The 15,348-nt window shown below is 34.7% G+C and overlaps 1 protein-coding gene across 3 annotated transcripts; it reads right to left on the bottom strand.

Moving 5' to 3' along the window:
* Window positions 1-715: 715 nt before the first annotated feature.
* On the bottom strand, window positions 716-14,503 carry LOC127812193 (uncharacterized). Of its 3 annotated transcripts, none has more exons than XM_052352556.1 (5): window positions 14,108-14,503; window positions 13,839-13,997; window positions 12,420-12,638; window positions 11,055-11,259; window positions 716-1,150 (listed from the first exon to the last, which is right to left on the bottom strand). In XM_052352556.1, exons 1-5 carry the CDS (start codon window positions 14,309-14,311, stop codon window positions 1,032-1,034), a joined length of 906 nt encoding a protein of 301 aa, XP_052208516.1. In that variant the 5' UTR covers window positions 14,312-14,503; the 3' UTR covers window positions 716-1,031. The 3 variants fall into 3 exon arrangements, with proteins under 3 accessions (XP_052208516.1, XP_052208517.1, XP_052208515.1); XM_052352557.1 differs by lacking the exon at window positions 716-1,150 and adding an exon at window positions 7,588-8,305; XM_052352555.1 differs by lacking the exon at window positions 716-1,150 and having other exon boundaries at window positions 10,889-11,259.
* Between the last annotated feature and the right edge of the window lie 845 nt (window positions 14,504-15,348).

Genomic DNA, 15,348 nt, shown 5'->3' with positions numbered 1-15,348 from the left:
TCCAAAAATGAGAGATTAGTAATAGGTGACTATCTGCAAGCCAAAACCTTACCATCACATAATCATCCAAACAAAACAAGAAAGTTAATTGTTAAATTGTCAAATGAGCATCAACCATATTATTAGTATCCTTTAGGTACAACTTAAACTACACACGATATATGTAAAATGATAAAAATATTCCTCACACTTCACTGCTTTGCCTAACTACCTTGAGTGAGGGGTAATTTAATCATATGACTCACCACCTTAGATAACGATTTGGACAAAAAGCTACCATGATGTAACCCAAGAGCTACCTAACATTTCTAAATAAGCATTTGGACAAAACACCATGTCAACAAAAAGTTTCGTTGTTAAGAGTTATCAAAGACCTTAATGTTTTGTCCACTAACCATGAGGGAAAACAAGTCTTTTTAACCATTTTATTCTTTCACCAATCTTTTTTTTCTTTTTCTTTTTTTAACTCAAAAATCTTGATTAATCTTTGATCACAAATGATCTTTGGCCCGAATTGTCCCACCTTCTTTAAAACTCGAGGTCCACCTTAACTCAGCCTAGATGTACATAGATTCACCCCACGGGTTGACCGAGCGGTCAGTTTGGGGGAGGTGGGCTAGTTTGGATATCCAAGTTTGAATCCTTTCCCAATACAATCGCTAGTGGATCAAACTTGGGTTAAACTCAGCGAGGCAAAACAGGGTGCCACGTGGATCAAATTTGGGTTAAACTCAGCGAGGCAAAACAGGGTACCGTGGCAGGGCATCCGCAAAAGAACGCCAGATATACATAGATTCGCCATGAGATTGGCCTCCAAGATAGGCATAGCCACAACAGTAATTTTACACAAAGACAGAATCAAACTCATAACCATACGAAATTTCAAGCTTCCAAATATATGCGACAAACCGTCTGTCCTCCGCTGAGGGTTTCATCAACCTTACCTTTGCACCAACAGTAACTGCCAAAATGATCAAAAGACCATTTGGGCTAATAATTCGATGCAAATTCAGGGATCAAAGATCAGCGTACTAAACCCAATAACACAATACCAAGAGAAGAAATTGAATAATCCACTCAACTCTTAAAGTGTTAATTATATTCCTTCTTGTCACAATCAACCTCAATCCCACCTCGGAGAGAAAAAAATCTATGAATATCATTCAACAAAAAGAAATTAAGCAATAGGAAATAAGTAATTAATGCAAAAATTGTCAAATTTTTTAACATAAATTATAAACAAATCCCAAAATTGGAGCAAAACCCAGAGCTAGGGTTTACAAAATTGGAAGATCAGAACCCCAATAGCAGGAAACAGAGAAGAAAACAAGCACACTGAACAGCTAACCATATTCATAAAGAAGGAAGAACAACACAAGATGCTCAAAGTCACAGAGATTGAAGACCCCTTTTTACATGGAAAATCAGAAGCCAGATCAAACGAAACCAAGGGCTTGACGAAGGTCGATGTGATCAGTGTTTGATGTTCCTGAGCTTGTTCCAGCCTTTCTTGCAGGAATCGCCCACGATCTTCACCCCTTTCTTGAAGAAGATCGTGATCCCCTTCGCCCTTTCCTTCAATTGCTGCTCGAAATTTCCCATTTTCCCAGGATACAAACACACGCTAGAGAGAGAGAGAGAGAGAGAGAGAGAGAGAGCTAGGAAACCAGTAAGGAGTGGCGGCGAAACTTTGCAGGGACTTTGTAGATAGTGGGGAGCAAGATAGTTTCCAATGAACGATTGACGCGCGGCAAAATGGAAAGTCTCCCGCTTTTAAAAAAGTATTTGGGTAAATAATATTTTCTCTTTTAAATTTAATGTTTTGTAATAAATTATTCTTTGTATTTTAATTTGTTTTATAATAATTACTAAATTTTTAAATTTATTATAATTTGATATTTTATTAAAAAAATTTAATAAATACAAAATTACATTATAGTAAATACATAAAAAAAAATTAAAATAAGATGTATATGGTGATTCTCCGGCCCCCATAAATCTCAATTGCCATGTTAAATCATTAGAATTCTCTACAAGTCAGACTGGAAGGCCAAAAAAAAATCAAAAAGCATGGAGCCAAACAGTGCATTGTTACTAACCCATCATTTTTTTTTCCCTCACATAGCACAATTAATTCTCAAGTAATAAATTATATTTAAAGATGTAAGTTCGAGTTATGACAACTGTAGTGTAGGAATTTCACTCTTCTGTGGAGATGACTTCTTGTAGGCACCATACACTTTGTCTCCTACTTAATGTGCTATCGTGTATGATGATTAATCTCTCCCACATGAGTAGAATAATGTGGGGACCTTAAGACGAGAGATTTAACCCATTTGCACCCAAAGTTGAAGGTTTCCCTTGTGCTGTGCCTTATTTGTCCATGTGAGACTAACTTTTTTTCTTTAGACGACAAACAAATAACAAAATAACTAAATAAAAACGTATCAATATACATAGCATATTGATCTACAAAACTAATGTGGGTAATAATTATGTTATTCGACACTCAAATGATAATACATTATCATGGTCGGGCCCCAATCCCCGGATACGGACAACCGGTTAGGGCTATTATAAGGGCTCATTGATTATAATTGATTATAATAGGCTTATAGAAGAAGGGATGATAAAGGACAATGGTTGGTGTGAGATAAATTAAATTTAAAGAGCAATGATAGCGTCAACCTAACTTACCTGTTGAGAGCATAATTCTCCCTCTCCACAATGCTCTAAATGGTCCCAATCCCCTTTATGTTGTCTCACCATTTAAACTTCTCAATTGTTATAATGGTTTCAATGGTGTGTGACATATAGTCAGCATGTTTGATTTTGTTATGAGTTTTTATTTCTTTTCGTGTTATTACTCTTTGAGACTTTAAAATAAAAGGCTTAAAAGAATGTTTGATAATGATGTTGTTATATGTATTTTTCGCATCGTTTCTTATGAGTCGGGACAAACGCCTAAAAGCCCAGGAGATCTAAGCGAACTCATCAATGCAAGCTCGTACGCTACCAAAATCCAAAACTCATAAAGTGAGCTCCTTGCGAACTTCCGACAAAGCTCTTAGCGAACTCTCAGCAATCGACCTAACGAGCTCTTAATAAAACTCTCAGTTCGTTGGAGCAATCAACCCGCTGGCCTAAAAACACCCAGCTCGCATAGATGACAAAGCTGCTGAATAACCAGAAACAAGGCCCACTTACTTTACCTGAAACGGACCATTATCCTCGAAATGAGGATCTCACTCCCAATTTTATGCAGATGATAAGGACTGTTTGTCCCCCATTATATCGTATTTATGTTTCTATATGTTATCTAAATTGTAAATGCCTTCATTATAAATAGGGATCAGAGACATCAAAAGGAATGGGGGAATAATCAAATACTGTCATTCTAAAAGAATAATCAGAGTGCGGTCGTGGAGTAGACATCATTTTGGCTGAATCATGTGAAAACTGCTTGTGTTCACTTACATCTGGGATATTTGTTTCATTCTTCTTGGCATTTTTTGGATTCACTCACCGCGGTCCAAAACGAATCACGGTCGGCTGAAATTGAACGTCGACAGATGTCATGTTTTATGGGATGATTAAATATATGCTATAGTTAAAAATGTTTGATAAAAAATTTTGTCCTGGCCAATCAATTGAGTGTGATTGTTCGTCGCTAGAAATTGAATTGACAAAGAAACATAGTCGGTTAGTTCTTGACGATTGGATGGATAAAAGGAATGGATAGTTGATCGAATGGAAGCAAAAATTGAATATGAGAACACGAATTCTACATTTTTTTTATTTCTCCAAAAATCGATATTGGAAACAAAGAGAATTAAAAGAATAGTAATATCAAACAAGCCTTAAATGGTTCATCCCTGAGTTTTGATAAAACAAATTGTAAAGAGTTTTGCTAAGTCTAAAAATCATCTAGGGTGGCCCTATATAGAAACTAACTTTCTTTTTATCCAATAAATAATAGAAGTTCACACGAAAAAAAAAAAAGTAATTAAACAATAGGAGATGTTTTTTTTTAAATGGAAGAAACACGAGAGGTCCTCGATTAACATATAATTTTTAGCCGAAATCATCTCTCTTAAAAATCTACAACCCTCACACCATGCGCTAAGCAGATAGAGATGAGTTGCGGGTCAAAACCTGAATTTTGACCCCATGACAATAATAGGAGATGTTGCGATTTAATCTTTGGAGGTTTGCTTCAACATTAATTTTTCTTTTGGTAGCAATATTTAATGGATAACACCTAGCCTAGTTGCTAGTTTTAAGGCTTTATTGTTGAAGTTATATTTTTTAAGACTAGTGGAAGTTGATAGGACAAGAAGTTAGGTTTCTTTTGACTTAAGAGGTTCTGGTTGGGTGAAACATACATCAAGGAATAATGAATTAAGAATTAAAGTAAATATACACAATTAATATTAGATATTTTTATGTAAAAAATTATTGAGAAGTAAAAGTCACGAGCACAAATCAATCAATTTTTCACTATCAAATTAATGGGCAAATACAAAAATTCTTTTCTAGATCAACTAGAGGCTTATCTTCTTAATCAAATTTCAAGAATTAAATTCTTCACGTTCATACAAAAAAAATTAAGAAATTTAATTAAATAGGATATATAAAAAAAACCAAAAAAAAAAAAAAAGACTGAGACCATGATCGGAAACGTTCACCTTGTAGAACTCGACGAACACATCAATATACTAAAATTTCATTAAGATGGGAGTTAAAATTACCACTTGATCTTAGCCAAAGATTTACAAAATCAAACCTTTCATTTGGGCACTATTCAAAATTTTCCAAATAAAAAAGATGAATTTGGTGCACGAGACTCCTACGTCACGGGGCCTAAGGTCTACTATATGTAATCTTTATCTCTTTTTTTTTTATTATTGAAAAAGTAAGTATGTATAAATACGAATAAACTAAATAAAAATGCATTGAGTATACTTAAACGAAACAAGGCATGGAGCCAATTACGTACAACCCAAGGCTAGATATTCAAAATGAACCAAAACATAGGAATACATGCTAAACATTATTTTGTATACATATGTTTTGATCCTCTTAATAATGGTCACTTCGCTAAGGGTAATACCTTAAAAAATGAGCCAGTTATGAGCATCCCACAAAAAATAAATCATGTTGCCTAGGCCAACTCTTTTTAGCTTGCTTGGCCAAGAGGATCCACGGGCCTCTTTCTTGAGCCACTTGAGGGCATTAGCAACTCTAGACATCGATATAGAAAGACCAAGACAGTCCCTAATGCTACCCCAAACAAACGAATTGAATGAGCACTAAAAAAATAAATGGTGGACTGATTCTTATGCAACATTACACATCGGGCAAAACCAATCAATGTCAAGAAATAAGATCTTGTCTCTTGTCAAGAGACTGGATTTGGCACACAACCAGAGAATAAATGCATGCTTCGGCACCAAGCACGAGCTCTAGACCATTAATGCCCATGGCTTAATCTAACCCTTAATTAGGCCAAAAAAAAATCATATGCAATAGGAAGGTGCACATCAGTCCCACAAACCCAGCTAGCCAACAAAGAAATGGTTGCACCAACTAACCCCTGCCGATGATAGATCATGTCTCTAAAATTCAGTAGCCGTTTAAAGAGGGCCAAGTCATCATATGTAACCTTATCCTTATTTACCAAAGAGGTTGCTTTTTAACTTGAACCAGTAACCTCCAACTCATAATGGAACGACATGATTGTCACAATGGCAAAAGGGGACAAGGTCTCTAGCACGAGACGTTGTAAAAAGATATGCTTGTTGGTCTAAAATATCCAATTCTTTCTAGACTTTTACTTGCTTCCTTTGTGGGGTCCTGATGTAATACTAGAAACTTCAAACTCCATGACTTTTGTGCCTCATGACACATCATCTGTAGTTTTTTTTCTAAACTTATCATGAAATCTAAAGCATATAGAAGGCAAGGAAGTTACTTTGAAAGGTTTTCTTCTTTCCAAGGATAAGATTGTGGATGACTTGATAGGCCAAGGAATTGGAAAAAGATAAGATTGGGATCCTTTGTAGATAAATTTTCTTCTATTGCAAGTTGAATTCCTTTTCATAAGCCTATTTGTGTTTGGCCTTAATAATATCTTCATTACCCAATAGGTAAAATACACGATGCATGCTTGAGATTTGATATAAATATAGAGATTGTCACATTTTAAAAATTATACTAATTATTATTATTGTTCAAAAGTTATATCGAATTAGCCCATATTGTTACTAATTATATGGTTATCTCTAAATTTGATAAAACCTTAACAATAGCCCGTGTAATTCACTCATATCTTAACAAGATACGAGTCATACCAAAGGTTGAAATTTGAGGGAGTTACTTTAAATTATGCCATTTGAAATTTATAATTTAAAATACTTGAGTTGAGTTCTCTTTATTATTTTTAAGTTATTTTTAATTTTTAATTTTTTAAAATAATAAAAACACGTTTTTTTTGTTGTTTTTAAAAATATATTTTTAAAAACAAAAAAAAATTATAAAAGAAACTCAAAACAATAAAAAATTGTTTTGAGTGTTTTTATTCAAAACAAACTCTAAACTCAAAATACGTTTATTTATTTATATATTCATATTTTATTATTGTAATAGAAAAAAATATTATAAAATTCATTAAGTTTAAAATGTATAAATTTTTTTAATAATATATTAACATGAAATATTTTTAATTTATTAAATAAAATATCATTAAAAAATTATTTTTAAAATTTCAAAGAGAACGGGTTTTCTAATTTTCTGTTTTGAGAAATAGTTTTTCAAAATGACAAAGAGAACGTATTTTTAATTTTCTAAAAACAAACTACCAAAACAGAAAACTAAAAATAAATTCAAAACTCAAAACTGAAAAATGAAAAATAAAGAGAACGCAACTTTGTATTTTAAATTTTGCAAATTTCAATTGACACGATTTCATTTATAATTTGAAATATATGCATATGAGAGTCTATTATTCGAAATAATGCCTCTATAGATACTATTTTTAAAGTGTATAATAACCAATTTAACTCCAAAATTAAAATATAATATTTTATATTATATTAAAATATAAAATGGTGCTAGAGGCAGTTCCAATGGCGATCGAGACCGCTAGGAGGAGATGGATAATTTCGGAGAAAGATAAACAGTGGTCGAAGATGGTGGTAGCTACAGAGGCACCATTAGTAGTGGATTTGTGAATCTATAGGCATAAATGGAGATCCTTCCTCTCCTTTGGCTTCATTTTTGGCAACAGAACAAAGCCAAATTAAGAAGATGATCAAACTCGAGAGAAGAAGAATAGGATGGAGCAACACAAGGCATGGGCTAGCCAAAGAAGGTGAGAAGGAGAAGTTGAAAAGGATTAAAGCAAATTTTATTCAATTGGATGGATTTCTTTCGAAGGGTAAAATTGGCATTTCATGCAATCTAACTGATCTCTCAAACTGATTCCCTAGAGTACTGCATATCACTGTCCTTCCTTCACAAGTGTGGGAAGACAGATCTATAGATTTCTTAGAAGGGCTCCCATAGTCAAAGGGTAAGTCAATAATATTTGATATTGTTGATAGACTCTCTAAATTTACAGATTTATGCCAATTTAGCATCGATATGCTGTAGCGTCCTTAGCACAAATAGTTTGTGGAAACATATTCACATTATATGGCAGGCCTGGAACTATTGTATGTGAGCAAGATCCTACTGTTACAAGTATTCTTTTGGCAGAGGTGTTCAAATTGTGGGGTAAGATACAAGTTTCAGTTTCAACTCGAGCTATCATTTCCCAGCTGATGGAAAAAATAAGGTGGTCAATAGACCAATAGAGATTGCATCTTCTTTCTTTTATAAGTCATAGGGCCAACAAGTGGGTGAGGTGGAATTCTTGGGTTGAGTATTGCTAGAACTCCTCCTACGTTGCCAAGATATGTACCTGGGGCATCTCGCGTTGAAGCAGCAGCCAAAGAAGTGCAAGAAAGAAGCAATCATTAAGGAGTTGCAAGAGCAGCTTCATCAGGCACTACAACGAATGAAGTTCTTTGGTGCTAGGAAATGAGAAGAATTTTGAGGTTGGTGATCATGTCCATTTGGGACCCCAACCTTATAGACAAGCACTTTCTAGGTTCAATGGCCGCTTTTGAAGTCATGGAAAAATTGAATCAATCATCAGTGGCTTAGAAACTGATTGCCAGAACACTCCAAGCTCCACCCTGTGTCCATGTCTCTTTGTAAATGGGACAGATGTCAAAAGTCCAAGATTATTTCCCTGTTGTTTCTAAAGAAGAAGACATAATCAGCCCATTGCCACAAGCTTCTTGATAAATGCATGAAGACTGGACAAGAAGAGCTGCTAGATCATTGGAATGGATTATTCCCAGCAGATGCAACATTGGAAAAATCTGGCAGAGCTGCAAAAATTCCTCAATATTGCCCTTGCAGAAAAGGGTCATCCTTCAGAAGGGGAGGATGCCATGATGGAGGAAGGAGAGAAAAAGTGGGTCCTGTAGACACTAACCTTTCTATCCATGCAGAAATTAGAAGTCCAAAAAAAGAAGGAAGGGGTAGCAAAACAATTGGAGTTCTTCCAATTTTATTGATTATCTAAATAAGTAGACCTTGGCGGATTTGTCTTATCATCGTTATTTCTTTCTGTTTCAATATTAATTGTATAATCGCTAGGGGAATAGCTAGTTTTAAGGCTTTATTGTTGAAGTTCTATTTTATCAGTTGTAAAGTGGGAAGTTGATGGAAGATAAATTATGTTTCTATCGACTTCAAGTTTATCTAGGAGGTTTTGGCTTCCCTAGAAAAATGCCTATTTTGTTTCTATGCTTTTCACTATTATTTAACTAACCTGTCAAAATAGGAAAATACAAGCAGTATAGTTCCAAAAAAGACCCAAGTTCTCATCACAGACCCATCACTAGGTCCCAAACCCATGGCCACACTCATAACATTTTGTTTCTTGTCTTCGAAAATCTTTGAACCTAATAGACATATCAAACCTTGGCTTTGTCCATGTTTGAATCCCCTTTAGGTGTTGAGCTAAAGGCATTACTGTTCTAATGGATTCTATGGGCATTTCAAGCTTTGGATGAATGGGCTACCAATATGTTCCAATGATCATGAGCTCGAATGCCTAAACCTAGATTTCAAATGGGTCAGATTCACTTTGGAAGAATATATATGGACCTTTGGTCTTTAATGCTCCAACAGTTCAAACGCTAAAGCATCCATGATAGGAAATATTGATTTAATTTTTGAGCTATTCTAGTTTTGATTTAGACTACATATTTTCAGCTTCTTTAGTAAAATTTCATTACGTTTTATTTTTTATATCATTTATTTATAAGGTTCGTTTGTCTTTAGCTTATAAATAGGCAAATATGGATGTAATAGAAAGAGAGATTTTGACTGATAATGAAGATTTCTTTGTGCTGAGTTCTTTCCCTCTCTTCTTCCCCTTTTTCTTCTTCCTCTATTCATCTTCCCCTCTTTCTTTCTCTCTTTCCCTACTTTCTGTAATCTCTCTGTGTTGTCCCGCATCAATGCTCCTCTCTTTTCACCTCCAATCTGTCAAAGCCCTACAACTTTTAGTTTCGCACCTTCATCCTCTGATCATGGATATGACCTAATCAACCAAGATCTATACTGATTGAAAGTGAGATTCTTGGCCAAATCATCTCCCCTCTATTTTTCAATCTGGACCTATTGCAGTTGCCTTACTTGTCCCTCTATTTTTCGTGCAGCACTTCTTCCTGCAGTAGCTGATCAAGGTTGCAATGCAGAAACCTAACGTATAAACATCTGCACCTGCTCCTCCTTACGAGGAATGATCTGGTTTAGCAGTGCGATGGACTGCTTTTTTACATCACAGTTTCAAGAGGAGCTACCTAGAATTCATGTAGCCGACCCCACATAGTGGGATAAAGACTGAATATATTGTTGTTGTTAGTTTCAAGGGGAGCTACTTCCTACAGCTCAAAGATTTATTGGTTTTCCCAAAGCAATTTCATTGATATGGAGTGGGTCATCCAGTTGGGCAGAGAGACTCACACTTTTATATTCGTTGGGAGTTGCAACAGTCCTCCTTCACAAGCTCTATCTAAACATTAGGTAAGTTTTATTTCAACATTTGGGGAGATGAATGAATGTTTGAGGAGACAATAAATGTTTTACCTTACATGTTTACTGGTTTTAATGTTGTATGTGATTTTAATTTCATATTGTTATACTGTTCAACTTAAACCACACACGTGTTTTACTTTAATTTTTTTTTAAGTTCAATGTAAACATATTGTAGGATATATCACTGATCGCATTCAACATACTTCAATACCATGTTTTATAACTTTGCTTCAGTCATAATTCAATACAGTGGTTTTCTCATGAAATTACCAAAGGGATAGAGTGTTAGGATTTTTAATATGAAAAATTTATAAAGCAAACTGAGATCAAAATACATAAAATTTAACAATATCTAAACATGAACATCTGTATTTGTCTTAATGCACTAGTGTATTCAATATGCATGGGCTTAGAGGTATCGTATATTCTAGCCAACAACAAAGTTTCTATCCTAGGTATGGGTTCTAGCAATTGGACAATGTTGTAACTCGTTTACTCTTGTAACAGAGTTTTTGTGATGCTTATTAACTTTGGTTGCTAATTGTTTTCTCATTTTTCTTATGGTTCTATAGGTTGCATGCAAATTGATGTGTGCTTTATTTTATTCTTGAGTTTTGTTGCATGACCAGCAAGAATCAGTTTATACAATCTTAATTCATAGAAAACAAAGACATACCCATGGAAAAAAAGATTTTTAAGCGGAGAGAAAATAAGGTCGACTTCCAAAGGAAAGGAAAAAGAGCTATATGGAATTGATTTTTAAGATAAGAATGTTACTACAAGGATCAATGCATTGTACAAAGAATGAATGAGGAAAGAAGACCTCAAGTTTCCTGTCCAACAGTAAGAGCATCCAAGAACATAACCAATTACGAACAACTGCAACAAATTCTCACCTGAGAAGTGAGCCACACTGAAAACAGCTGAGCTTGTAACAACAGCTTGGTGCCATTTCATTCTGGATGTAAGCGAAGTCAAAAGAAATCCTCTGTACACAATTTCTTCAAGCAGGGGCGTGATGATGCAGTAAACAAGGATACAAGCAGTTCTAGAGAACAAACCACTTGAAAGGATTTCTTTCAATATAGGGCTATTTGTGTCCTGCAAGTGTAACATCGCTTCTTAGATTAACTACATTTATGCAATTCCAAAATCGAGACTATCGCAACACAAATCAAGCCCTGCCCTATTCAAAGAGATAGAGGGATAAGATTTGTTAAGAGCAAGAATACAAATGCACACATGGGAACACATGAAATTGAACTCCACAACTAGGGCACACCAGTTTATTTGTCATATCTCCTTTTCATGACTGACAGAATCCACTGTTATGTTATTTGTAGAAACCAAATCAACTTGGGGCTTTTGCATAGAAAATCATTTGCAGAAAATATATGGATGGCTTTATGAGATGCAGTAATATGATAAAAATGAGGAAAGGGCCAAAGGCACAGATGTAACATTAAAATAATTGTACTTTTATGTGTTTCTATTAGTAATATATAAAAGGGGCATCCCAGTTCACAAGGCTCCCCGCTTTTGCAATTATTATTTATATATATCACATCCATAAACCACCAAACATTCAACGATAACTCAGTCCACAAATTTAAACGTCACTTAACATATAGACTATGTTGCATGGACTTGGGTATGAGTAACGAGTGCAGGTATGTATCCTCATTTGAACCTTCTTAAACCCTTAATCTTAGGATACTGAGATATGTATTTAAAAATTGGATATGCGTCCGGCAGTTGGATTTCAGTGCATGGATATGATGGCAAGAGATTCAATGTTATATGCATTTTATAATTTTCTATAATAATCAGATACTATTGTCTGGAAATACAACATGTCAAGCTTTAATCCTACTTGGAGGCGTTGCCTCCACGGATTCTAGCTCACCAATCAGCTTTTTCCATGGCCACATCTTGTAAGGTCATTATAGTGCATATTATTCCAAAAAGTTCTCCATCCAGTTTTCTTAGTTCTACCTCTCTAGCTAAGTATTTCTTGAGAAAAAAAAAAAAAAAATGAGATTTCTACTTCTTATCCATGCTAAGAGTTTTAAAAACATATCTTTAATATCAAAAGTCGGCTTCTTGTCCCTTGAACTTGGTAAACATTAGAGGATTCAAGAATAATGCTTGTCGGTTGTAAATAAATATTAGAGGATTCAAGAATGATGCTTGTCAGTTGTAAATAAATATTTAGAAAACTGGAAAGCATCAACCAGGAACAGTTACATTAGAACACAAACCTTTGGCCCATTTAACTGATCCATGAGGAAGGATGAAAAGAAAACCAGCAACATAAGAAGCACAAAACCAAGTACTGCTGCCAACCACCAGCTCCTTTCTTTGGACAGGTTCTTTGTTTCGAAGAAGTCAGTAAGCTTGTATTCAGGCTTTGCAATGCACTTCAGTAGCCAAAAAACAGCATAAAGCTCAATAGCCTGAATAGCAAGCAATGACATTGCCTGTCTCGAGAGAAAGGGGAATCTAACATCAGCATTGAATATTATAAATCATTCAAGATCAGGTTTGCCACATATCCTAGTTTAGGAAACAATCATGCTTGTGGAAGAAGAGTCACAACATCAGCATTTAAAATCATGGCATCTTCATATAATTACAGTATCAGATTTACCATTAAATTTTGTTTAGAACACATTTCAGCAGAAATAGATGTGAGGAAATTCATGGATATTAGGGGCACAATCTAGAGATGAACAAGACATTTGGCACAGGGGTAAATAACACATCAAACTAAAAATAACCCTGTAACTGTAAAGATTTCAGATCCCAACAAGGAAGTGTCACAAATTTCTGCAAACACAAAAAAAAATCACTTCTTGTTGCTTTTGAAGCATTGAAACAGTGCAGAAATCTGGAGATGCTGAATATGGTACTGACTTGCATACTAAGAGCAATGTTCTCACAACCGCTACTACATGAAAACAGAAATCTCAGAGCTGTTAGTGATGCATTAAGTACATCAATGGTCTTCATAGAACGAAAACCATGTTATCATGTGATAGCACAACAGAATGATCCTTAAATATAGGATTAGTTTACCAATTTGATAAGTTTGTGTAAAGGGTGGTCATGTAACAGTGTCAAAGGTAAAGTCCAGTTCAAATCCAATAAAAATCCTCAAAATGACACCACATTAGCAAAAGTATTGCTGAGCTATTGTCACAACCAAATTCCACATTAGCACAATAGACGGTTTTCCCTAAATTCCTTAGCTCTAAGAGCTTTAGTTTCAACTTGCACTCTTGAGTGAGAAGCCTTCCTGTTACATAACGAGATAAAGATTACTAGCCTCACGGTATCTGTTCATGACCAAATCCCATCAGTAGTCCAGAGTCTAGATAACTCCAGTTATCACTTTTTGACAAACACATAATGTTCTTACAGCCATGGCCAACAATGGCTACTTCTTATGTTCAACAGGGAAAGTGATTGACTTGGGTGAACATGGGTTAAATGATACATTGCTCTTTCTGTTATGGACAACGATATTTTTAACCAATTTATTTCCCAAATTAATTGGCCGAGAGGTCAAACTGACAAAAATACCCATGCTCTGGTTTTAATATTTTGGTCTGCCAAAAGTATCACTATTCTTCTGCTATTCTTGATAAAAATTTGAAGAAAATGGAGAGGATGCTCACCTCAGTCTGTGCATCAAGAGTAGGCCGATGCAACAGGTAGCTAACCACAGACAGCCCTCCAAAACTCAGAGGAATGTGTAAACTGAACAAATACAAAGCCATGGTGCTCCATACACTCCCACTGTCCCAAGGAACGTCCCGTTCCAGCGCCAAGAAGCCCTGAAAACCCAAAATCACACAGAACCCAATTTTGGTTTCACCTAAACACAGCCAAATTTAACCAAGAAAACCGAAAAAAAAAAAAAAAAAGAGAGATTAAGTGATGCTACCTCAGATGCCCTAGGCTTGGCTGTTTGTGCATCTTTGACGCAAGAACACTTGGAAGCACACTTGGGGAAGTATTTGAACTTGGTGTGGCTTAGAGGGGCAATGAATTTGTTGCTGAGTGATGAAGATAGTGGGCAACCGTGATTGGCCCCAAATTTAGGGGAAGAACAGTACAGGGAACCAATTTGCCAATGCGCAAGAAGCATTGTTCGTCCACCTCTGCTTCCAGTTCACTTCGTCTCCCCTGCTGTGTTTGATTCGATGGTTGGAAGGGAAAAGAGGCATTAGTTTTTTTTATTTTTTAATATTATTTAAACATTTAAAGGGGTTCTCGATCATGCATAGTTTTCGCCAAGACTGTTCCACCTTCTCGAAAGCCTACAACTCAAGCACCCCGAGCTAAGCGAACAGGCAGGTGAGTCCTGAGCCCCGGCCCCATAAATACGAGTGTCAAAAAAATATTTAAAAATTGGTGAATCAAATCGAATTGTACCTTTTGATTGATTTTATGATTCAATTGTTAGATTTTAGTTCTAAAAAATTAAGAAATAATATATTTGATTTGATTATTGATTTTTTTTTCAAACCATAGTTCGAACCAAACCAGAACTGATATTATGCTTTTATATATATATTATATTTATATATATACACATATATATAAATAATATCACTTCCTAAGAAATTAGTGAGATTGATGAACTTTTTTATTTTTAAATTTTTATGCGCTATTGCTATATTAAATGATTGATATAATCTCATTTGATGAGATAGTTTATGAATTATTTTGTTCTACTTTTACTTCAAGACTTGAAGCATTAATGAAGTTATGAGTTTATTTTAATTAATAAATTTGTTTACAATTTTATATTTTGTAAAAATATTTAGAAATTAAATGTTAATTCGATAGAATCGAAACCGGTCCGATGTGATGGAATGGTTATTGTTTGATTTTATATATGTAATGATTTGGTTACGGTTCTTATTTTTTCGAAACTATTAAAAATAATTCGATTACTAGATTCTTATAAAACCGAACTAATTCCAATAATTGACACCCCTACCCATAAATATATATAAATTATTAATAAAATAATTACATAAACAATCCCTCAATAAGCCAAATTCTCGGTTGTATGTGGTGGACCATCTGCTTTATCCTAAAATAGGATAAAAGTTTGAAAAAGTAGGATTTAATTTACCATTAAAATATATTTTTTTAATCAAAGGACTAAGAGTAAAT

Source organism: Diospyros lotus, chromosome 10 (genome assembly GCF_014633365.1).
Source record: "Diospyros lotus cultivar Yz01 chromosome 10, ASM1463336v1, whole genome shotgun sequence".
Taxonomy (NCBI): domain Eukaryota; kingdom Viridiplantae; phylum Streptophyta; class Magnoliopsida; order Ericales; family Ebenaceae; genus Diospyros; species Diospyros lotus.
The sequence above is the reverse complement of the archived record's forward strand: the minus strand, read 5'-3'. Positions and strand labels throughout refer to the sequence as shown.